Genomic DNA, 26,070 nt, shown 5'->3' with positions numbered 1-26,070 from the left:
GGCTCTGAGCTGTCAGCACAGAGCCCGACGCGGGGCTTGAACTCACGGAGCGCGAGATCATGACCTGAGCCAAAGTCGGCCGCTTAACTGACTGAGGTACCCAGGTGCCCCGACATTGTTATATTATTGATTACATTCCCTATGATTAGTGATATTGAGCAACTTTTCATCTGTCACCATCTGTAAGTCTTGAGAAAATGTCTATTCAAGTCCTCTGTTTTACTTTCTTTGGTGTTGAATTGTAGAAGTTCTCTATATATTTTGGATATCATACATCATTTGAAAATATCTCCTCCCATTCACTAGCTTGCCTTTTTGTGGTGTTGATGGTTTCCTTTGCTGTGCAAATGATTTTTTTTTCTTATTTTGGTGTGATTCACATAGTTTATTTTTGCTTTTGTTCCTCTTGCCTAAGGAGCTAGATCCATAAATATGTTGTTAAGACCCATTTCTAGAAGATTACTGCTTACGTTTTCTTTTAGGAGTTTTATGGTTTCAGGTCCCACAATTAGCTATTTAATCTATTTGAGTTTATTGTTGTGTATGACTTCAGAAAGTGGTCCAGTTTCCTCTTTTTGCAGGTAACTGTCCCGTTTTCCCAACACCATTTATGGAAAAGACTATCTTTCCCCCATTGTATAGCCTTTGCTCATTTGTCATGCATTAATTGACCATATAGGCATGGGTTAACTTCTGGCCTCTCTAACCTGTTCCATTGATCTGTGTGTCTATCTTTGTGTCAGTATCATACTGTTTGCTTACTATAGGTTTGTAGTATATATTGAAATCCGGGATTGTGACACTTCCAACTTTGTCCTTCTTTTTCAAGATTGCTGTGCATATTAAAGGCTCTTTGTGTTTCCACACAAATTTTAAGATTATTCTAGTTCTGTGAAAAAAAGCTGTTGGCATTTTGATAGGGATTGCAATGAATCTGTAGATTGCTTTTGGTAGCATGAACATTTAAACAAAATTATATCCCTAATTTAATGCTGTATTTATACTAGCACGAATTCATGGATTTTATTTAGTAGCTTATAATCCATATTATTTGAACCTAGCTCATTTTGATATTCAAATTCTGGAAGACGATTTGAAGTGCTTCAAAATCACTGATAATTATAAAACCTTTCTTACCCAATGTAGAGACCAGTTGGATCCACTGATATTTTTAACATGAACACGTAAAGAACTTTATCGGCTGTTGTCCATGGCAGAGAATCGGACAGGGCTACGAGGTTGCACACTCATATGGTAGCTCTTGGCTTTTCAGAAGATGGTATCCCAAAACGTAAAGGTTTCACTTCGAGAAATTCTGATGAGGTGTACATCATTAAGCCCGCAAGGATAAATTTTCTTAATGATTTAGTAATTCAGGAATCATATCCAGAGAAAATTTTCTAGCAGGTGTGCAGTAATAATGTCTAACTCAGCTGTTGTCTCACCAGAACCTGTTTTACAGGAGAAGCTCAATGAGCACTTCTAAAATTAAGAATAAATGTTTAGATTTGGAAAAGCTGAATTGAAAAGGGAGGAGGGATTTTGACATAACTTAAGACTAATTTGAGTTACAGTTTTCAATTAATACTCTACTTTTGACCAGCATTTTTTGCATCTCTCCTTAACAGTGTTAGAATAGGTTCAAGAACTATAGGCATCTTTTCCTATTTGTGTGTGTGTGTATTTATTTATTTTAATGTTTATTCATTTATTTATTTTTTTTTTGAGAGAGAGTGTGAGTGGGAGAGGGGCAGAGAGAGAAGGAGAATCCGAAGCAGGCTCCAGGCTCTGAGCTGTCAGCACAGAGCCTGATGCAGGGCTTGAACTTAATCAGCCATGAAATCCTGACTTGAGCTGAAGTCAGACGCGTAACCAACTGAGCCACCCAGGCGCCCCTATTTGCTTGTAGAGTAATAGTTTTCAAGAGGATTTCAATTACAAACATGTGATAAGACTATTTTGTAGCAAAGCTATCTCTTGCCTATTAATGTTAGTAGCATTTGTTTTTAAGTCAGTGTGTTCAGTACTGGATGTTCATTTTTAAGGCAGAGTTTCTTATTCTAACCCCTATCTATAACACTTAAATCTCCACTGTTAAGCTTTACAACTGCCCAAATGTCTATCAGGAATTCCTTTGCAGTCCTGTTGTGTTTGCGTATACACCCCTGTCGTGAAATAATATTGAAAACTTAGCAAAGATCTGCCTACATAAATGTGACTATACACCCATTTCACATATTTTCTCACCTAAACACTTCAGAGCTAAAGAATCATGTTTTTATAGATTTACTCCCTCTGGCCACATGTTAACCTAGAGGGAAGCAATATGATTACCTACTGTTGGATGCACAATAAATATACATATACATTGGTGAAATGATAGTATTGTGATATTAAGCTTCAAATTATGAGCAATCGTTAATAGTGTTAAGGAAGAATGGTCTTAGCCTCATTCAGGTTTCTGGTCCATCCCATGAAGTTTTTGGAACATTGGCGAACTCATCGAAACTCTTTGAGTTACATTTTCCTTGTAGGTGAAATGGTGATAATAATACACGTCCTCAGAAAATAGATGTGCAGTGATGGTAAAATTTACTTCATATAAATAAGTTTCTTAAGGAGCATTTATGTGATTTAAGCCTCTCCTGATATAATTATGTATAATGAAAGTAATACTCCACAATACATATTAAAAATAAGAAATACTCTTGGGGAGCCTGGGTGGTTCAGTTAGTTAAGTGTCCGACTTCGGCTCAGGTCACGATCTCACAGCTTGTGAGTTTGAGCCCCACGTCGCACTCTGCGCTGACAGCTCAGAGCCTGGAGCCTGCTTCGGATTCTGGGTCTCCCTCTCTCTCTGCCCCTAACCTACTCACATTCTGCCTCTCTCTCTCTCTCAAAAATAAATAAACATTAAAAAAAAATTTTAAATAAATACTCTCATTTTTTAAAATATTTATACACTATTGCACTAATTATCTTCAATTTAGAGGCTAGATATTAGCCTAAGTTTCAGACTAAGGAAAATGAATATGACCCATTTTTAGGCTTATACAAAAGAGACTTTTCTTTGGTCCCTTTCATATGATCATAGGCATACGTACATTCCACTGCCCCATCAGGACCTAAAAGACTAAGTTTCATTAATTTATTCTGTCTGCTGAGGGAAATAAGTGGCCTCGAGTACAAAGGTTAAGGGATCTCTGTCATAAAACCCTGGACTTGTTACCTTCTTATGAGACCAAGTCCTAGTAACACCACACCCGCCTCTGACCCTCTTTTGATGCTCAATAGAAAAGACAAAAATAGTAGCAGCAATTTTTACATGAATCTAGCACTGACAGAATCCACTTGGTTCCCAAATTGTGATATGGCAAAGCACGGTTCAATTATATTTATAAAATTTATAAATGAATACATCTGTGACCCCTAGATGTGGTACAGGGCCAGACTAGTAACTGACATATCACCAGAGAGTTGAAGAATGACTTAATCCACACCCGGCTGTGTTTCTGGCTGTAGGACACATTAATAAAAGGATTTTTGGAGGCTAAGGGGGGGCAGGAAAGAGTACCTGGAAGGAACATAATGACCATTTTCATTTATGCCACTTATATCCTTATTACGTTGCATCTTTTCTGTCCAAATCTAAACAAACTCCCTGTATCAGAGGAAAGACTTAACATTTCACTTTGATCTTTAGTAACCACAGATGAAATCATCTGGACTCCCTAGAGAGAGGAGACAAATTAAAACACAGAGCTTAATTTTAATTCATCTAGCTTTAACTCACATTGCTTAGGCATCCTGCTCACTTTTCATAGGTATGCCCCAAGTTTTGATGAGGGTGCACAATTTATTTTCACTGAAATTGAGGCTTCATTTATAACAATATTTGTTAAGTGGACCACCAGGCTAAATAAATGAAACTGTGAACCACAAAGAGTGTATAGCTTGTTGTAGAGTCAGGGGCACAGGAAGCCTCTGGCAAAGTGAAACCATCATTTGAAGATGGGAGTCCAAAAAGGCAATTGAACATCGTGTTGAAATTCTGAGTAACAGAGATCACCATGGGTCAAGGGATGCTGGACCTCCACATTTTATCCTCATCCCTCGTGTGTTTATAGATCACATCTTTTTGTCCTCTCGCTATGCCACAGCCTAGGTAATTTCTTCCAATCTATTTTTTAGTTTACTGAGTCTCTCTTGTGCAGTGTTAAATGGTACATGTACCCCATCTGCTTTCTAGCTTCAAGATTGAATTATTAATTTAGAGATGGACACTTGGGTTCCTTTGCAAGTATACCTCCATGATCGGCAATGTCTTTATTCATGTGTTATTCTCCCTTTTATTTCCCAAAACATTTTATATATGGCTCGCTTTTTGTTTTTGATAATTACAGTATCTGAAGTTCTTGGGGGTTTCTGTGAAACCTCTCATTCATGCGTCTGGTGATTTTCATTGTTCATTCATATTTGGCTAACAACAATCTGGAACGAAGGGCACAGTTGGCCTCGAGTGATATTAACACCTTCGTGGGTGCTGGCTTCATTGTAGGTGTCTTGCTGCCTTCTCCAAGCTCAGCACGGGGTGACAGCTGTCCGCAGGGCAACTTCAGCATTCGTGTTTGCTTACAGTTCATCTTCAATGTATTCAGCTTTTTCTTTTTCTTTTTTTTTCCTTTTTGTGAAAGTATAAGGCTTTTCACGATTTTCCTTACACTCCTGAGAGCCAACAATGCCATAAAAAGTATAGAAATCTGCAGAGAGGGTGCCCCTCAGAATATCTAGTTTGCCATACTGCTACAATCTGGTACATTCTTGGTCGATGGACCCCCTCAGAGAGATAATAGGGGATAAATAGAGTTGAAATGTCAGATTCCTGACAATATCAGTATTTGTTTTCTTGCTACTTTTAAACATACAATTTAATGTCATTTCCCCAATTAGAGATTAAAAAAAATTTTTTTTTAATAAAGAAGTCTTACACTCTTTGCAAGGAATCTAAAGGTTAATTAAGATTGGCGAGTCTCATTTTTGAAATGAGTTTCAACTGTCTTCTTACCCTCACAAACCAGAACATTTTTTTTTTGTTTGTTTGTGTTTTTGTTTTTTTTGAAGGTCTACGACAGTAGAAAATATAATGGGCAAAATATTTTTTTCTCTTATTTTCTCTACCACTTACTTTTCACATTTTCTTGGATAAGTTATAATTATTCTGGGTTTCAATTTTTCTCCATTATAAAAGGGATAACAATGCCTTCCTTGGGCAATTCACAGGCTTGGAAGCAAGTTGAAACCACATGTTACATTAGATCTTTCTGAAACTTAAAATGACATATCTCTGGAACATTTTTATTAACAAGATTTCACATAAAAATCAGTCACTTAGAAGAAAACATCAAACTTTAACTACAACAGAATTCATTTTATGTACCAAGAAGTCAAGACGTAAAAATTAGAAGTCAACTTGGGATTACCATCACCGTTGAGGAGCAGGACTAAACAGTGAGCCACTGCAGACACAGATGTTTGTCAGGAATTTGGGAAATTGTTTTATTCGGCAATCAATTAATTTGCAACACAGCTTCTTAATATTTTTAAGCCCAGCAAAGCACACATCAAGAAATCGTGGCAATAAACTGAACTCTCATAATGCCACTGCCTGGTTTCCCAAATTGATTCATATTCATTGGGCATTTTGTATACAGCTATTCACTTGTATTGTTACGAAACTGTACTTTCCTTTATCTACTAAAAAAATCTCAAGTACTTAGTACTCAAGCAGACTATCTGCCTGAAAGGCAGTGCTTGATTTGAACAAAAATCATCTCTTCAGGTTCTGACATACATCAGACTGCAAGTTTTTGCATGATGTCTCATTGCCCAGGCTAAATGGAACTATATTTTCAGGATGGATTTTTGTGGTTAATTGAATTAGCATTTTTAAAACTAGGTTATATCCATTTATTCAACTGACTCTTATGTAAGTAAAAACATTGTAGAAAAAGCGTTCAATTTTTTTCATATAATTATAATAAAGCCTCATGAATAGTCATTAATAGTTTCATTGAAAGTTATCTTGTATATTTTACTTACATGAATTGCTCATTTCTCTTTTTATAAAAAAAAACCTGGAATCTAAGAACAGCTTTACAAATGTACAGTATCATTTTTCAGCATTCCCACATAATTTAATTATGGAGATTGCATCTAGCAGTCATAATTACCTTGAAAGAATGTTAAAAGCCGTTTACTCCATTTAGCAGGTAGCATTTAGATTGTGTTGGGGGGGCATGTGTGTATGCTCATATACAATGTATATGCAGTTTGAAACATAATATACATTAAATTTGTCTAGTGAGGTTTTTTCCTTTTTAATTTTTGCCTTATAAATCATTACAGATAAATTGCAATTTCTACATACCTGTTTTATAAAACTGATTACTTTTGAAGTATTGATCATATTTGATGTATATGCCAGATCTTGATGTTAAAAAATAGTGTCCACGCACAAGAAAAATACAGCTTGAAACAGTAGTGGAGCATATCATTTTTATGGCTTATAAAAATAAAAACGATTACCAAAATTTCATGAATTAACGCAATAAAAATGCAAGAGTTAATGTCCTTGAGTATGAGTATGCCATACTTCTCAACACTCTCAGTAATTCCATAGCTATTAATGCGTATGTTTAGAATGCTTGTTCATACGAGCTTCAAATAATCAGATAACTAATATCTAAAGTTGAGTAGAAAGTTTATTAGCACTCATTTTATGAGTAGATTATCACTGACAAAGCAATAGTATCCTATGCATATTACTTTTTAATCTCTGATGGCTTCTTTGTTTATAAAAGGCTAAAATAAGCAAGCTTCTGTAAGATGTTGGAAGTGGTTTTAGGTCATCAAAACAAGACCACAGGATAGTTTTCATGTAAAGCCAATATTATGGTACCTTAGTTCTTTGAAGTGTATACATTATTAATTATACATATGTCGCTCATGACTGACAAAACCTTTGGGATCCCTAGAACCACACTGTATTTCCTCTGGATGTTCTGGAAGATGGTGTACTTCTCTGTTCCCTTATATTTGTGATCTGTAATGAGGCTGGGATCAGCGGAAGGCCTTCCTCTTTCACTCCGTCATGATCACGAGTAGGGAATATTGTTATTTATTTGTAATCCTCTGCCCATACGGCTATCCCTAATTCTTATTAATGACTGAATTGGTTTGAATTATACCTCAACCTTTAAAGATCTTACAAAAATGATTGTTTTTGAGGAGTGGCTTTAATCAATTATGCCAATTTTCTCTGAAAATGCTTTCCCAATTTAGGATACTAATTGCATACTTTTTTTTTTTTTTTTCCATTAATGCATGTTTCCAAAAACAGTCATTATCTGTGTTTACCACGTAACAATACATATAATCAACCTTATCATATAACTTCCATAATTTTCCATAATAAAGCCGTACATTTTTTTTTACAGCATTTTACAGTTTACACAGCACTTTCAATTAATCAGCTCACAAGCCTTTGAAACAGACAGGATAGTTATTAACTCAATTTTAATCATGAAGATATAAAGGTTCAGAGAATTAGAATGGCATCCAGGGCATAGCAGAAATGTGCTAGAACTGCCTTCTGACCCAGATTTTATAACCACAGACCAGGGTTACTTCGTAGTACAACACACTGATACTCAAGGCCAAAGCTCAGTGACATTCCACAATAAATAATTCAAACTCCATAGTCTGTGTTAACAATGAGATCACATCGACACAATAAAAAGAAAATGAGCCAATTATTTAGATAGTTCAGCTAAATGCTTTCCCCTTAATACCAAAATCCTTCTCCTTAAGTTAAAATTTTAAAGCGAATAAAATATTGCTCCCTTCAGTCAATATCAGGTATTCTAATCTTATGGCTTATTAAGAATTTGCCAAATGACAATAATATGTTGGCATTAACAAGGTCATGTTAGACCAGTTCTCTAAGATTGCTTCAGTCTTTCCGATGCCCCACCCCCTCCAAGCTCATACACCCGCGCACGCGCAACTACACACACACTCACGTGACCTTTTACAGTTCACCTCTGAGCCTGTACAAGAGAGCGTAACAAAGAAAAAGTGTCAGAATGCCACGCGCTTGAAAAATTACCCCTGGAAATGGACTTTCCAATGGCTGCCAAATCAGCGTCAAGTCCCGCTTTTCTCAAGGGCTTATCCCCATCTCTGAAACAATTTCAATTACACTCAACACGTAAATGCAATTACTCCTTCTTTTGCTCTTTGGGTTGTACCGATGAGGAGTCAGCTCACGCATCTGCATTTGTTTTGCCTGCCAAGCTTTCACACACCATCGTGTATACATAAAATATACATTACGAATACTTTTTAAAAACTTCATAATGAAGACCAGATAACCAACACAGACTAACAGAAAATGAAACTCATTCCCTACTAATTGTCATATACACTGTGCCGCCAGCCATCCTGGACTGGAAAGAGTTAAAAGTTGAAGCTCTCTTTTAATCAACTTTAATGAGCTCATCTGTAAATAAACCTTTCAATAGTGATTTAAAAACTGAGGTTAATTAAAACAGTTTGTAAGTCAGTCGACGTCAAATCAAAATTAAAAATTGGAGATTGATATTTACAGCGAGTGCTTAAAAACTTTAAAATATTTAGGTGGTTTTTGCCTCTTGTAACATATTTCTACTTATTTTAAGCGCCCTCGGATTTTAGATTTGGATGTAATTATTTGCAAGTTCTTTGGACATGTGGCCCGTGACACAAATAATACTCGTATCTTGCATAACTACACTTTTTACATGAGAATAATTGCTGGATCCTGCTCACCATCCAGTGTAGTAAATGTAATGGTGCATGAAGTTAAAATAATTTAAAACATTCTCAGAGGGTGGAGTGAAAAGGCAGCTATTGTTACCTGAACATGATTACTTCCTGCCTGTGTTTGGCAGCTACCTGACCTCAACCGGGCCTCCGGTGAGCTTCTTGTCAAAGGAAAGTTTAACAGCTTCATCTAAGTAATTGCTTATAGAAGGATCTACTCATTGCCTCCACAGAGCTGACCTTTTCTTGTTTCTCCTTCTTAATTTGGGTCTGCAGTTGACCTTAGAGTATCGCTTTAACAGAGAAACTGACCTGTGAATCCAGAATGATAATTCAGACTTGATCTGCAAAAGCCCACTCTCTTGATAAGATTTAGTTTTCGTATTCTTTACGCTGACTTAAAATTATGCCGTGATAATTCAGAATTGGGGCTTGGGCATATCTCCTTGACATAAACAGTAACAAGTAAAATGAAAATATATTTTTTATTTATTTTGAGAGAGAGTGAGAGAGAGAAAGAGCATGAGTGGGAGAAGGTCAGAGACAGAGGAGGAGAGAGAATCCCAAGCAGAGAATCCCATGCTCTGCATGGAGCCTGACGTGGGGTTCCATCCCATAACCACGAGATCACAACCTGAGGCCATATCAGAAGTCAGATGTTTAACCCACTGAGCCACCCAGGCACCCCATAAAATACAAAAATTTTTAAGAAATTAAATTGTTCAAAAATATGCATTACTTTGTGTGCTTTGAGTTTCTAATGGTGCCCCTATATGGACAAATGGAAAATATTTAAATTTATGGACTTTCCAGACCACTGTCTGCACTTGAAATTATCAAGCCATTGCTTCCTATAATGAAGTGGGTCCTATTTGTAGTTCTAAGGATTATTATTTAATACTCCATTCATACTATACTTAGGATCATAAAGTTTCCTTTATAAAGCAATTTAATCAGTGAAATGGTGAACATTTAATAAGTGGCTCTTCAGGAAAAAAAAATTTGCTTATTTCCATGGTGGTCTAAATCTTACTACATGGTTAACTTCAACCCACCAAATGATATCACTAGAAGGGGGATGGCGAAGAGACGTAGGTCATTGGTTCTTGGGAGCCGGTTCTGGCTGGTTCTAATACACCACTGAATTTTAGTGACTAGATAATAGGGATCTACTTAAATGCTTCTGGAGAATCTCCTGACTCGGTTTAACGTGGATTTTTTTTTTTATTTTATCAATTATTACAGGGTCTGGTTTTAAAACATAGCCTCTCAAGTGTTATGGAGATAATCATATATGGCACTGGATTTCGGAAGGGGGAAAAAAACCCAAAAAAACTAAAATAAACTCACTCCTGTTACTGGTAAGCTTAGATAGAAAGCATATAAATTTCATGTAAATTAGGGACACACTCTCAGCCATCTCAAGTATTTTTTTAACAATCCCACTGAATCAAGTTTAGTATCTGTATTGATGTCATTGTCCACGCATAAAAGAGCAAGTGGGTATAGGCAAGAATTTCAAATCTTTATTTAAATTTGAGCTTTTCTTTTCCCAATCTGTGATCAGCAGATATGAAAAAAAAATAAAAAGATATGTTTATATATATATATATATATATATATATATATACTTAAAAACAAGACAAAGGTGAATGATGTGATTATTCTTTTCTAAAATACACTCAAACCTCCATTTAGTGATCTGTGGAACAATCAGTTTTGACATCATCATCCAAATGCACTAAACGATTTTGCCTTCCTGCAGACAACAGGGGATTATTACAAAACTGTCTTTTCAGCACCTTGCTGATTTAACGCCTACATAGTTCCTGCACCACACTCTGCTTTTATTGACTTGGGTACGTGTACTATGTATTTTTTTTTTTATTCGAAAAACTTACATAGGGGACTAAAAGTCATGAACAGAATCTTTTACTGTTATGAGTTTTTCACATACATGTATATTAATACAGCAAGAAGCATATCTATCTAGTCCCACAACAATGTTTACAAACCTGTATTCAAATGAAAGGACTGAGTGCAGATGGTCAGATTGACTGACTTATTTCTTTTGTGATGAGGCTGAAGGTCACTTTCACCTACTTTATTTCTAAGGATGAAGCGTAAGTTTACAGAATCCTGGTTTCTCCTCACGTCATCCAAATATGAATATTCTGATTCCAGTGTTTGTCTTTCAGAAAGAAGCACTTTTAAAATGTAATTTCCTCTACAGGGTCTGCTATCTGTAGATTGATTAGGAACCCAATAAATTATTCTGAAAGAGAGAAATGAAAGAAAAAAGTCCATTCTTATTTCAGTATATGCACATTAAGCTAGTACTATTCTAGGAAAAAGTGATAGGTGGAAATATTATTTTAGTCATAAAATCCTTATTCTAAGAATCCCATCCTAAACACACATGATCACTTGAAATGGTCTCCTCATCTGGGCACCCTCTAAACCAGTATGGACCTTCTACATTGCTTGGTTAGTTCTTGAGGAAGGTGTGTGCGTCAGAATTTAAAGACGGATTTTGAAAATTGTAACATTACATTAAGGTAGTGTTAAAAAAACAAAAAAAAATAAACAGTCTTTTAGTCAATACGGTTACAGCCAAAAAGGTTGGGGAAAACAAATTCTCAAAAGTCTTTGGAGCATAGAGAACTTGTGACCTTGAAAAATAAATCTTGCATCCAAAACAAATCTCAATTCTGAAATCTTTCCAAAATACAAATATTTTATTCCACTGTTTGGTACATTCTAATGGCTCAGATGAACATCTTGTATGTCCTTGTAGCTGGGATCCTCTCTGAGATGTGAAAAGGGCTCAACTGCTCTATTTTATTCTCCATATCCATGCTTCATTCCCTTCATTTAGCTCAGCCTAGAGAAAAATCAGCATGTTCTGACGAGCTTAGTTCTATGAGGCAGTCAGATGGACCTGAATTTCGTGGAGATTGGAGCTCCAAAATAAATAGAACACCATGTATGAAATAAAAAAAAAAGAAAAGATAGTCTCCTGTATAAATCAGAAGAGATAATAAAAATCAATGAATAGACAGCAACTTTTTTTCATACCTCCACAAGCAGCTCAAAAGGAATGATTTACCTTTTTTTTTTCTTATTTGGGACCCTTCGTAATTTATTTGCTAAACAATGGGTTATGTTGCCTGAAACCAAATTTTATCGGTTTGTATTGGAGGACCGGGGAGGATTTTCTAAGAATTTATATACTGCTAAATAAAATATATTTGCTAACCAGCAGCAGTAAACTTGCGCTGGATTCTGTAATCTAGCAAGCGAAAAGCATCACCGCAAATTATACTGGTCCCGAGTTTTGATTCGCGAGAAGTTCTAGGACATTTTCAATGGCACATCGTGTGTTGTTCTTCTCACTGGCAGTACCGTGAAGGTTTGTACAGGGCACGCTTGGGTCACGGACAACACAGGGCACTACTTGCTCATAGAGGTTAGGTGCTTTGCAGGTATCTGAGAGTTGCTATCTATTCACAAACCACTGAGCATGTCGTTTTATCAAAAAGCCTTCGAATGCTCAGAGTCTGTGGTCAGTGCAGTCCCTTGGGTAAGTCTAATGGAGATACACTTCACCAAGGCCAAAGCCCAAACAGTTAAAAATGGAGAAATATGTACAACCGTTCTCTCTAGTAAGTCGAGTTCTTGTTTTCTGTATGTAGTGGGTTGTTTTGTTTTGTCTCGTTGTTTTGCCTTGTTTTGTTTTTGCTTTTATTTATTTATTTTTTTTCTCCAGTACATTTCAGATTAAGGTTCCGGGGCTATGAGTACAAACTCTCGGGGCCAGTGCCATACATATCTGCGAGTCGTTTAAAGCGAGGCCCCCAGTCACTTAGGTAGTCGTAATTCTGATCAGAGTTCGAGCTGATGGAATCTAAGGAGCTGAGCGATTCAGCCACTGAGCCATTTCCTTCGAACGCGTACGTCTGCAAGGAGTCATAGGGGGGAGCACAGGGGTCCACGTCAGCTTCTTTCAGCCTCTCCCAAATAAATTCTCGAAAGATGACGTTGTCTGGGATGCTTTTAAAAGTCGGTCGACTCAAGAACTGAATTTCTGGAGTCACATCCCTTCGGGTCTTGGTATCTCTGATGACATTGAGGTTCCTCAGTGCGGCCATGTCAAAAGCTTCTGTGTCTTCCTCTCCCCCACCTTCATCGTCGTATCTCACAATATTTTCTCGGATATCTCTCTCCTCATCGAAAATGAGAGGCTCTTTTTTCCGTCTTCTCATGGTGACGATGAGGAGGATCAACACTAAAACGAGACAGGAAAGGAGCAGGTTTCAGTAAATGGCCACCTGCCCCTTCATCATGGTGAAATCAGGCCTATGATCCCGACTTACAGATTTTCTGCTCTTTAAAGCGAAATGAGTTGGCCACCTACGTGCATGGGAATTCACAGAGGCAGACGTGCTAAAATTGCTAAAATGCGTTTAAAATAAGGACACTTTTGTACATCAAGAAACCCTTCTCCACACCTGTTCAGAATTGATGTCTCCCGCTTTAAGGCAACCTGCAAAATATTTGATAGAGCAAATTGAAGGGCCAGTTCAGGAGAACTATAATGATTTCAAAGCTATGCAACACAAAGGGATTTTTTTTTTTGAACTCCTTAATTGCTGGAAAGGCAAAATGACTTTCATAAATGTTTTAGGTCTAATTTAACAACAGCAATTTCAGAAGGAAATGGATTTTAGCATTTGGTCAGGTTCTTTGAAGAAATGCCTAGTACTTGTCTAAGAAACTCTGCTGTTAAATAAAATCCAGTATGTCAGACCATATATGAAGATTAAAAAAGCTTTTCTATAGTAAACTGAGTCTCATTTTCAGGAAGAAATACTGAACTTGGTCTTTATGCGTTAGACCCGGAAAGAGATTATAGCTCGTGAGATTTTCAGCTTAGCCAAAAAGAGATTTATCAGAATAATTAATAAAGCACATGGTTATACTGGAAAGCAAAGGACAACAGATACACTGGCTGTTACTGGTTTTAAACCACCTGAATATACTCCTTGTATTTTCAATAAGTACACGCTACTAAGAAAGATTCTGCTCTGCTCAGGCTATGAGTGACAGAATGCTAGATGAATTGGGAACATATCAGATTTCCTTGGTACTTGATTTAGTTAGAGTGAAAAAAAATATTCTTGAATTTTGGAGTTCAAAATATATAAATTAAAGAATTATCTTAAATTACCTTTTTTACTACATCAGCCAATTTCTTTTTTCTTGAAGATCTAAAAGGCCCAAAGTAACCATTACTCTCAGCCTATTTAAAAAAAGACATTTGAAGTATTTATATTTACAATATCTTAAGAGGTCTTAGTTTGGCATTAAGAATACATTTGAAAATAAAACAGAATAAATAAAACCAAGAAAGACACCACTGTAATTCAGAGTGATTAAAAGCAATGACTAGGTGAGACCTAGTCCATCCTGTCTCAATCTGCTTAAACAAAGTTCTAAGCACTTACTTTTAAATAAGTCCTTTTCTGTTGTAACGTGCTGGTGTGGGCCTTGAATAAAAGCCCAGCCTTTTCACATATTAGTTAGCTGGGTGATCTTGGGCAAGTACTCAAATTTACTGAGCCTAGCCACATGTGATAATTATAGGCAAATGGTCCAGGGTAGAGACTGGGAGGGGGTGGGGGGAGGAGGCAGGGGAGGGAATGTAAATAGAGTTAGCAGAATGCCAGGTACTTGTTTGTGTGCCAAAGTGAAGTTTTCATTGTTACCTTCTGGTCAACTAAGAACATCAACTCAAAATTTCTCCTCTGACCGAGGAGAAATAATGAAGTTAGGTACAAAGTAGAAAGTGCAGCAAATCTATGGCAAGGCACGTGCACTAAAGATGAAATGAGAGACAGAAAAGGCAGTAGAGTGAAAAAGGAAGGTCTACAAACAAGGTCTATCATTTGACCCTCAGAATAGCTCTCTGGGGCATGTTATGTTCTTGTTTGACAGCTGTCTTAGGCATCTGAAACAACCTGCCTGTGGTCATGAAGTAAATGCAGTAGGTAGGAATGATGTGTTCCCTAGTTCCATCGGCCTCAAAGCCGGTGCACTTTCTAGAACACTAGGAGCTTAGTACTTCCATAGAAGGTAATTCAGACACAAGCCAAGAGCTCAAGTGACCATTTGCTGGTTCCGAGAAAGACACACCAGTACCTTTTAACACATACAAGTAAATAACACTTTAGATTTATGTATAAATTTAGCTTCTGAAACTTTTTTACATAGTTCCCCTACACCCAAATATAGGTAATTGAAACAGAAAGAAAGAGGGGCCATATCATATTACTGGAGAAGTCAGATTAAGAGAGAGAATGGAAAGTGAGTATCCGAGAGAGCCATGATGGGGGGACAGGTGGAGGGAGGGACAGGGGAAATCTCTAAGACATGTCGGAAGGAAACTGAGGCAGAGCAAATATCCAACCGAATGCAGAGGATGGAAGAAATGGATGGGCATAAGAGTGAATGAGGCTATGAAGAGGGTAAGAATTAGGTGATAATTAGATGCACTTTTAATTTAAATCAGTATTTAGGCAAAATATTTCAAAATTCTCAATTCTCTTCATATAATGAACCTTGTCATTTATATATATGGTATATGATAATGTTTTATGTTATATACATATGTTATATAGATTTATACATTATATATAAATAACATAAAACCACCATTTCTTATATTCTGCTGTAAATGTAAGTTTATTTATTTTGAGAGAGAAAGAGAGAGAGAAAACAGGCAAGTGGGAGTGGGGGAGGGATAGAGAAAGAGAAACCCAAGCAGGCTCTGTACTGTCAGCACAGAATCTAATGTGGGGCTCGAACTCACATACTATGAGATCATGACCTGAGCTGAAGTCAGACGCCCAATCGACTGAGCCACACAGGCACCCCTGTAAATGTTATTTTTTCTGCTGATAAACTTACTTTTGGATGCTCAAGTGTAGTGTTCAGTAAAAGTGAAACATGACAGAACCCACAGAATGTGTCAGCTCGTAGGTTCAGTACCTGTTAAGGATATTAGTATCTTATAGAGTTTATTTCATTTCTCAGTCTTGCCTCAAGCTGGGAAAAAAATGAAGTGTTTTAGAAGGTTAGAGAATTTAACATTTCAATGACTTAGGAGAATATTAATTTCTAACTACATGAGCACATATAAAAAATAAAATTTAACCTTTACGTAGAACAAGTATTAACTGCTCTTCAGGGTCTATGGAGATAATCCCTGCATTAAAAAGAATATTTTCTGCTTAAGTAAGCACAAGATTATATAGTTTAGGAGGTTTTCCTCATATGTCATTTCTGTCATATGAAGGATACTTCTGAGTGGAGGCATAAAGAAAGATTTAGTTAGACACGTGGAAGTTATAATGGGTCTGTGGCTCATGAATTTATATATGTTTAACCAATGTGCATTAACCATTTCTTGTAGGCATTAGGTAGGATGATATAATGTTGAGCACAGAAGTAGACACAATAAGTTTCCTCAAGGAACTTATAATTAAATGGGAATACAGATATCCATCAAATAATGAGACAACTAAATGTCAATGTAGAAGTGGGATAATTATTGCAAAAGAGGGAAACATGATCTTTTCAAGATCCACAGTAGAAGAAACAGACCCATGCAAGGCAGATTTAAGTGAGGGTCACTGAAGGCTGGGGGGGTGACGGTGGAGAGGTGATATGGAAGGTTACTCTTGGTACAAGCGAGCAGTCAGCAAACGTCGGAAGTCAACAAAGCTGTGGAGCAAAGAAAGGTGGAGATAACCAATGCGGTCTGAGGCTGGTATGGTATGATCATATTAGTTTTTCAAAAACAATATAATTCAGATTGGACTGAGGATAGGAAGAAGGGCAGCGTAGATGTTAGCAAAGCAATTACAATGCTATTGCAGCAGCCAAAGCATACTGTTAACTAAAATTTCTGGTTTTAGAATTCAGTTTTATAACATTCGACATTTTCTGAGTATCCCGGTACGTCGGCTGTGGTGCTGGTTATTGGCAAAATCCTGATAAGGGAGGATCCCTGCATCCAAGCAGCTCCAACTTGGTAGCTGTATCTTTACAAAGAGAAATACAGTATAAATCATAATGCAGCTCACTGTGAGAAAGTGCAGACACCCACCAGTGCAAAGAAGCATACATACAAGAACAGCACCATTCTCCCACATTGAAAGAAAGAAAAGGGAAGATGGAGAAAAATACAGAAGTGTAAAATACACAGCATCCTGTAAATTAGCGGGCTCCTATAGTCTCAACGTCACCGTGGTCTGTGCCAGATACATATCCATTTTCACTTAATCATCTTGGCAGCTTTTCAGTGGAACCAGCCACGCTTCCTAGAGGTCAACCACAGCGTTACTGGCCCCTGTGATTAAGAGGCCCCCTCTCTAATACACTTGCATCATCAAGTGTCTTGTTTTCTGAAAGACGGCAGATGCTTGAAAAGTCATCCAGATTAGCTCTTGAAACGCTTACAGTGTATTCTCAGCTACTGAGTTCAACACCTAGTGGTCATCCCCGAATCCCCTGCATGGGATGTTCTAAGCTTGCAAACACCAGAATTCTCAATATCCGGTTTTGGTCCCGAGAACCTGGCAGAACGCTGCTGATGTGGTACAAGTTCTATCACAGCTTGATAAGCCTACTTATATTAAAGGAAAACCATTTCCCTGAATGTATTTATTTTTTTAGCATATTTCAAATTTTGAGCCAAGTTCATTTTAAAGCACCCAGTCATGCAAACTACCATCAAATCAGTTCTTTTCCATGTGAGACCTCGATGAAAGGTTCTTTTTGTAAATCAAAGTGGAAGTCTTTGTACCTGTTTGGTATCACTTTGTAAAGTTCAACCTGTTGTTTAGAGACTATCACCGAAGGTTAAAACCTAAATTACTTTTAATTCACTTTTTTTTTTTTTTTTTACCGGGCAATTGATTTTCTACAACTGTAATCCCTATACCGTCAGTGAGTTTATTCCCCACAGTTGTTATTTTAAACACAAAAAGCAGTATTTGATAGTAAATATGCACTCAATAAGTCTTGTTAAGTTAATAAAGTAGGGGTTGGAGAGAGATGCAAATGGATCTCGGCATTATGAAGTTCAGTATTTTGTATACAAATAACTATTATGCAATAGATTATACAGCAAAGTAACATATGTTAGGTAAATACGTATGGAAAGGGGTACTTTGCCCACAATGCTCAGAGAAGTCTCACAAAAGAGAAAACATGATTTAAGACTTGAAGGATAAGCCACCATCACTTAGAAACACTACTTTCTCTACGGATCTCTCTGAATCATCAGAATTTCTTATTAGTCAATAAAATTGTCTAAATCCTCGCTTGCTAACACAGCAGCCACTAGCTGCCTGTGGCTTTGAGCATTTGAAGTTTGGCTGTTCCTATCTGAAACACGAATTGAGATGTGCTTTCGTGTAAAATGCACATGTGACACTCAAGACATTGTTAAAGTGAAAAAAAAACATACTTTGGTAACACGTTAAAATTATATTAGTTTGTTAATAGCTCATTCAATTTGTTGTTAGCATTTATTTCAGGTGTTTCTTGTTATTTTTACTAATGAGGCTACTCCCTGAAAGTTTAAATTGATGTAGTTCACACTTGTGAACCATAACCTACGTCTTCGGACAAAATAAAGATTCAAAAATACTAGAAAAATCTTAATTGCATACGATCTTGACGTACGCTACTCTAAAATTTTATGGCCAAATGATGCATTGAACAGCAAAACAGCTATTGTACTACAATTATTACTGTGTCTATTAGGTGTAACTGAAAAATGACCTACTTTAAATGAAAAATCTGCTAGTATAATCTATATCCACATTCACTAATTTGTAAATGCTTATTCTATCCATGTGCGCGTAAAACTTAGCCCTTCGATAACTACTTTTTAACTCTTCACTGTCTTTTGATCCTCTTGATTTGCACCACTATTACTGAAAATCTGTTACATGTTCTCTATTTGGCACTAATTACGTTTCATGAATTTTCTTTTAATTTGGTGGCTTCAGATCAGAAACAACCATGACAGAGAAACATCTTAGTTCTTTTCAGCATCTCTTCCAAGTTCCCACCACTTTTTCCATGCCTGGAACTCCCCCAGAGCTCCATACTCCCACCACAAAAAAATAGGTCATTAAGTGACAGTTTGCTAATCAACGATTTATCTTCAACGGCACTCAATTTTATTGACTTCTTTTTTTTTTTTATAAAAGCAGCCTATTTCATATTTCCACATTCTTATATCCTAATTGCTCTGAAACCAGAGAAATCTGAATTTTTCTGTTATTTCCAAGACTAAGGTTACCAATGACCTTGATAGTTGCCCAACCCAGTGGGCACTAATCAGCTCTATGTTTACATGGCATATCTATCATATTTGAAGTAGAACTTCAATGCAGAAACATGATATGGGTGAGTTTTTTGTTTTAATACAATGTTACAGAAATTCTTACAGTTAAAAAATATCTTTTTTACTCTCTCCTCTCAAATCATAGTTTGTTGGTAGCTGATCTTCTCTAGGGTAATACTTATGGTAAATCTTCCTCAAATTCTGTACTTGGCTTCTTCCCTTTTCATCCAATACTCTTTCTACATGAGCTCAGTGAAACGCAAGAATTCGACTACTTTCTATATATGGCAATTGGTGAGTTCTCTGACATATAAATGTCCCATCTGTCTCTCTAAATGAACCAGATCATATTCATAAATGACCGCTTGTGATTTTTATTAATGAAAATGTATGGGTTGCTCGGACTATGGTAAATACTTCTTATATGGCAATTATAATTTTTTAATGTTACCATCACTTAGCTTACACCTTTCTGTACAAATGTCTCTCTTCAGGTTTAAACCCATTTACTTTAATCTGTTTCATATTTTGTGCTCTTTCCTCAGAAAGATCCCTGAACCCCAAATTAGAAACTTCCAGGTCACCTTTGCCTTGAATTTCACTTCCTCCTTGTATTTACCTCTTGCTCATTCCACCACTGTAATGAACCAATTATTATATAGTGTAACTCCTGGAATGTACCTCAAATCCTGTCCCTAAATCCACATTTACACTGAATCCCTGCCCCTATTGACTGAATATGTGGGCTTATATAAAATATTTTACTTAGCCCTGCCTCAGTTTCCTCCTCTCCAAAATGGAGATAATAGAAATCAACTCATAAAAATTCTTATAGTAACTTTACAAAGATTAAGTTTATAAAGTCTTAAAAATATATACAGTAAACACAATAATAGGTGATATGTGTTAAACTACTATAACAAAGTCTTATGCAACTTAACGCCTATATCTCTGGGTCTTGCTAAAATTTGAGTCCTATAACTTGCACACTAAAAGCAAATTTTACTTGTACTCATGTGATTTTGCTAACTCCCTCTTTATTTAGTTATTTGCTATCTATACTATTCTATTTATTGGATGGTAAAATAGAGACACCAGAACGATTCTCGAGAAGCTTAACATAAGTGGCAAAGACAGGAAAGTGAACAGGACGTGTTAAATACTATTCACAAATTCATCCCTAAAGTCATTTCCTTCTACCTTTGCTCTATTGGGCCCTGGGAATACACTGGATTAAAAGAAAGGTTAAGATCAGTACTCTCAAGGTGTTCTTAAATTTGAGCAAAGCAAATAAACAGACGTACCAATTGTGATAACTGATCTAAAAGAAATACACAGGTTTCATGACAAGGAATCGCAGGCGTTTGTATAGCTTGCCCGGGGCACCCCCTGCTCTGGCTTCAACTCTCGGGTCATGGTGCCCCAAGCATGGCACGCCCAGGGACCCCCCCCCCCCACAGCTCACATCTGCTCTAGCTTCAGCCATCCCACTAAGGCAGCCCCGACATGACGTGACCAAGGATCCCCAGTTTCCCAGAAAATCAAAAACTACAGTTCACCACCACTAAAACAGACTTCCAAAGAAAGTTAAAATGTCTTCCTTAAGGCATGCCTGAGTGGCTCAGTCAGTTAAGCATCCAATTCTTGATTTTGGCTCAGGTCACGATCTCACGGTTTGTGGGACTGAGCCCCATATTGGGCTGCTGACAGTGCGGAGCCTGCTTGGGATTCTCTCTCTCCTACTCTCTCTGCTGCTCCCTCACTCACACTCTCTTTCTCAAAATACACATTAAAAGAAAGGAATTAAAAACAGATTTAAGTGGAAAAGGCCATAACTAAAAATTAGAAAATATATGAAAGAAAAAAAATCTCACCAATGAAGGCAAGTAATACAGGTAGTGAATCAGCCACTTAAAAATCTAGTATGAAAATTAAAAAAAACAAAAGGATGTAAAATATGTTAGCAGCCACATAAAATGTGTGTGTGCTGGGGGGAGTACAAATGTACTTTTATTTTTATTAATATTTTTTAAAGTTTATTTGAAAGAAAGAGCGAGAGAGTGTATGAGCAGGGGAGGGGAAGACAAAGAGGGAGAGAGAGAGAATCCCAAGGTTCCACACTGTCAGCACAAAGCCCAGTGAGGGACTCCATCCCACCAATCATGAGATCATGACCTGAGCTGAAATCAAGAGTTGGACGCTTCCCTGAGCCACCCAGGGCCCTCAAATGTCATACTTCTGGAATGCATTGGAAGTTAAGCAACTATCAGCTTAAAATAGACTGCTATAACACTGGTGTATGTGAAACACATGATAACCAAAACCAAACCTATAAAAGAACCTAATAAAACACAAAACTACAACAGGGGTGCCTGGATGGCTCAGGCAGTTGAGCGTCCAACTTTGGCTCAGGTCGCGATCTCGTGGTTCGTGAGTTCGAGCCCCATGTCGGGCTTCCTGCTGTCAGCGCAAGCCCACTTAGTGCCTCTGTCCCCATCTCTCTCTGCCCCTCACTTGTTCATGTTCTCTCTCTCAAAATAACTAAACATTTTAAAAAAAAGATTCTCTTTATCCCTCTCTGCCCCTCTCCCCACTCTCTCAAATAAATAGATGAAAAATAAAATAAAAATGGGTAGAAAACTTGAATAATTTTTTCAAATGATGACCTACAGATAGCCAGCAGGCACACTAAAAGATGCTTAACATCACTAATCACCAGGAAAATGACATTCAAAACCATAATAAGATGACCTCACACCTGTCAGACTGGCAACTGTCAAAAAAAAATTGTTGGTAAGGATGTAGAGAAAAACAAACAAACTTTATACACTGCGAGTGGGGATGCAAACTGGTGCAGCCATTACGGAAAACAATCTGGAGGTTCCTCAAAAAGGAAGATTGAGCAAATCCACTTCTGGGTCTTTATGCAAAGGAAATGAAAACACCAATTCAAAGAGACACATGTTTTGAGGAACCTCCATATTGTAAGTGTTCTCTCGCACAGGAAAAAAAAAATACACACACACACACACACAATGGAATGTTCAGCCATAAAAAGAATTACATCCTAAATGGAAACAGACTCGGTGGGAACAAAATGTTGGTTATGAGTGGGAAGTGACTGGGAGGTGGACAAAATAGGTGAATGAGACTAAGTGGTATAACCCTTCAGTTAGAAATTGAGGCATGGAAATGTACAGGGGATGCAGTCAATAATTTTGTAACAACTTTACGGTGATATACAGTAACTACATTTATCATGGGGTTCACTTCAAAGAAACGTATCAAATCACTATAATGTACACTTTAATAGGCCACTGTAGGTCAAGTATACTTCAATTAAAAAAAAAAAAGAATCTGGTTGTGAATGGCTCTTAATTTAATCAGTAGGTGAGGACGGTCCCCCTGAGAAGGTAACACTGAGTCTGGACATAAAGGGGAGTGTGAGCCCAGCAGGTGAAGGGATTCAGGAAGAATTTCTCAGTAACAGGGTGCCATGTTTGAAATGGATGGAAAGGTAGCTGTGCATCTCTTCCTACAGGCTGAGTGAAGGCTTAGCCTGATAACTTCAAGAGGCAAGCAGGTGTCAGAACATGTCTTGCTTTGTGGGCCATGAGAACCATTTGGGTTTTATGTAGGTACATGTGATGCTTCTGAAATGTTTCAGGCAAAGAAATAATTTATGTTTAAAAAAGTGAAATGATAGGAAAAATACAGGGGTACTAGTGCAGTCTGGTGATCAAAGGCGGATGTCATTGCAAGTGACATCTAAGCTAAGATCTAAGGGATGAGAAAATTCAACTTGTCATTTTGTCTGGATCTATGTGCTATAGAATAAGAGATATATGCAGATGCTCAGTAATAGGAGGCTAGAATTTGAACTTGTACTTATGAACCCACTCTATTATTTATAGTCACAAAGAATAAATGAAGATTTATACGTGATAAAATCCCAGCATGTGATTGAGGTAAATTAGCTATCAACTATAGCATTTTTAACTAAAATTTGAACTGAATTTTAACAACAAATGCAGTATCCTTGAAATGTCTGCTGCAATATTTTCTCTGTCTTTAGACAGATTTGGAAAATCCTATATTCGGATTTATTTTTTCTTGAGCCCTTATAGATCTTGGGATTACTACACTGAAAATAGAATTTAAATATTTTAAATGTGTGCCATATCCACTTTATAGAAAAAAATAGGCTGGATTTGGGACAAAAATGCCTTAAAATCATATCATCTAAGGAAATGGGAAAATCTGGGTCCAATGGAGATACTACTTACGGATAAAGACAAAACTAAATCAAACATTCTTTTCCGCTAATGAGTACATTAAAATCGTCCATGGTCTAATTCAACAGGAGGGTATGGAACACCCTCTACATGTCACATCAGCATTTTATGGGATGCTACATATATAATGATCAAATAATGCTCAGCCCCTGCCTCTAAAAGCAGGAATCTACTCGAGGAGATAGACAAACTAATGAAACAGGTGAGTCAGCCTTGCAGGATGCTCTCGTATAAACAAGGTGCTATGGGGTATGCAGGAACAGTACCCAAAGTCGACTCCGATGCAAAAAAGGAGAATGGTGCTCCAGGCAGAAGGAGCAAGTCATTTAAGAGTAGGTAAGGCAAATCACGAGGAGTCTAAGAGCAGCTCCGCCATTTGGCTGAAGGTTGAACTGGGAGGGAGCAGTAAGGTCACAGAGTCTGTGATTTTTGTCCGTAGACAATTGGGAGCCATGGAAATTTTATTTTATGCTGGGCTGTGTCACAGTCACATTTGCTTTGCAAAACATTACTCTGCCTGGGATGTTGACAGATTGGCATCTGGTAGAGACTGGAATGACTGCCATAATCCAGAAGGGCGACGATGGGCCCTGGGCAAAATCATGTGCAACATCAAGGCAGAGAATAGCATAGATTCAAGGATCAATAAAGTAAAATTCATATTTGGGGATACTGATTGGCTGTGGGGCATGGAAAAGAAAGAAAAGTAAAGGATGACTGATTCCCCTCAAAAAAAAAAAAAACATGGAAGTAGGGACTAAATTGGGAGGAGAGGTAGGGATATAGGAAAACGGTTCAGGATTTAATAATTCTATTCAATTTCTAATGCCAGCAGTCCATTAGGATAATGAATGTGCCCACCTAGAGTTCTGCAAATCACCTGCACCAAAGAGACATTGTTTTCCATGTCTCAAGAAAGGGAAAAATTTCATTATAACTCAAACCGAACTTCCCATTACTTCCCCAAAAGTATCACAGAGGCCTCTCCATTAAGTGTGCAAGTTGAGTCTCAAGATAGCGATAAAACTGACCTAAGTAAAGTGAATATTGTGTGTACAAAGACAACTGGTATACTATACATTTTGGCGATAATGCAGTATCATCTCAAATTTATCATACACAATTCTCGATGCGTTCTCTCAAGGTTGGAAGTAATTGGAAGATCCTGTAAATTAGACACTCAGAGGTAACCAAAGAAGCGATAAAGCTGCTGTGTAAAGCAGATCAAAGATTCTGCTCGCTCTAATTTGGCAGTACGTGGGCTGTGATACCCACAGATCTGTAGGCATTTTCCAGAGACACACAAGTCTTTCACACGGGAAAACACACAGGGAAACATACCTTATAAAGGACATTCAGAAGCCAGGCCCGCCTGTGTCTGAGTCCTGGCTCTGACACCTTATAACTTTGTGCATGTCTCCTCCAATTTACAGTTTTCTCATATAAAAAAGTGGGCATACGACTGCTTACTAACACCTGCCTAGGAAATGCGTGTTACGAGAATTAAATCAGACCGTGTTTGTAAAGCACGTAACTAACGGCTAGCTCTTAGTATGAGCTTATTAAATGCAATTCATTTTTTACTATGCTTGCGTTTGTTTGAGAGGGGAACATGTGCCATCGTAAATTGGCTACTTCAGTCCTTTATTATCAATAGGACTGCTGTATCAAGTACTTTTGATCATTATAGATTATGATGGGGCTCAGTCTTTTACATAGTGCTATCATATTGTTCTCCGCATTTTTTTTTAGTTAGGTAATATTGTCACTTACAAAACTGGGAATATATTTTCCTGTTGAACAAAACCATGCGTGGCCAGAATCACAGGGGAGCAAGTACACTTCAACACTTCGTACATCAGGAAGGAAAAGTGAAAAGACGCATGACAGCTGAATGTGAAGCTGGCCATCCTGGGCACACTGGAAGAACTTGAACTTGAATTCCATGTGGTAAGCAGTGTTTTCTACAAATGTCTTATTGCACTTGAAGCTGGGCCAGTCTAACAAATCCCAATTGTGGCTGAAGAGCAAAGAGCCAGAGGGGGTGTTATAGGACTTCAATTACTTGGACCTAATGGTCCAAATAGGGAAAAACAAAACTGAATATAGTAAATTCAGTGACAGTTTCAACGTGCAGGAAAATGCACAAGCTAACAAAGTAACTGTGCAGACTAAGGAAGAAACTGGCTATAACAGTCTTTGGATAGATGTGCAATAATACTGAAACCCTATTTTATTTTTTTGTTTATTTTGGAAGAGTGAGCGAGCACACACGAGCAGGAAAGGAGCAGAGAAAGGGAGAGACAGAATTCTAAGTGGGCTCTGCTCTGTCAGCACAGAGCCTGACATGGGGCTCGGTCTCACGACCACCGTGAAGTCATGACCTGAGCTGAAATCAAGTTGGATGCTTAGCTGACTGAGCCACCCACGTGCCCCAAATCCATGTTTAAAACAACTGAAATTCTGTCTGCTCACTTCTCAAAATCCACT

At 37.4% G+C, this 26,070-nt stretch overlaps 1 protein-coding gene across 3 annotated transcripts in view; it reads right to left on the bottom strand.

Moving 5' to 3' along the window:
• Nucleotides 1-3,564: 3,564 nt before the first annotated feature.
• Nucleotides 3,565-26,070, bottom strand: part of CDH7 (cadherin 7) — a 127,389-nt gene continuing 104,883 nt past the window's right edge. For all 3 annotated transcript variants that reach the window (XM_027069142.2, XM_027069143.2, XM_053205889.1), the window contains one exon: nucleotides 3,565-13,150. In XM_027069142.2, the coding sequence (XP_026924943.1) occupies nucleotides 12,657-13,150 (494 nt within the window). In that variant the 3' untranslated portion in view covers nucleotides 3,565-12,656. The remainder of the gene's footprint in view (nucleotides 13,151-26,070) is intronic.

Source organism: Acinonyx jubatus, chromosome D3 (genome assembly GCF_027475565.1).
Source record: "Acinonyx jubatus isolate Ajub_Pintada_27869175 chromosome D3, VMU_Ajub_asm_v1.0, whole genome shotgun sequence".
NCBI classification, from domain to species: Eukaryota; Metazoa; Chordata; class Mammalia; order Carnivora; family Felidae; genus Acinonyx; species Acinonyx jubatus.
Note: the sequence above shows the minus strand (reverse complement) of the source record. Positions and strands in the feature narration are given on the sequence as shown.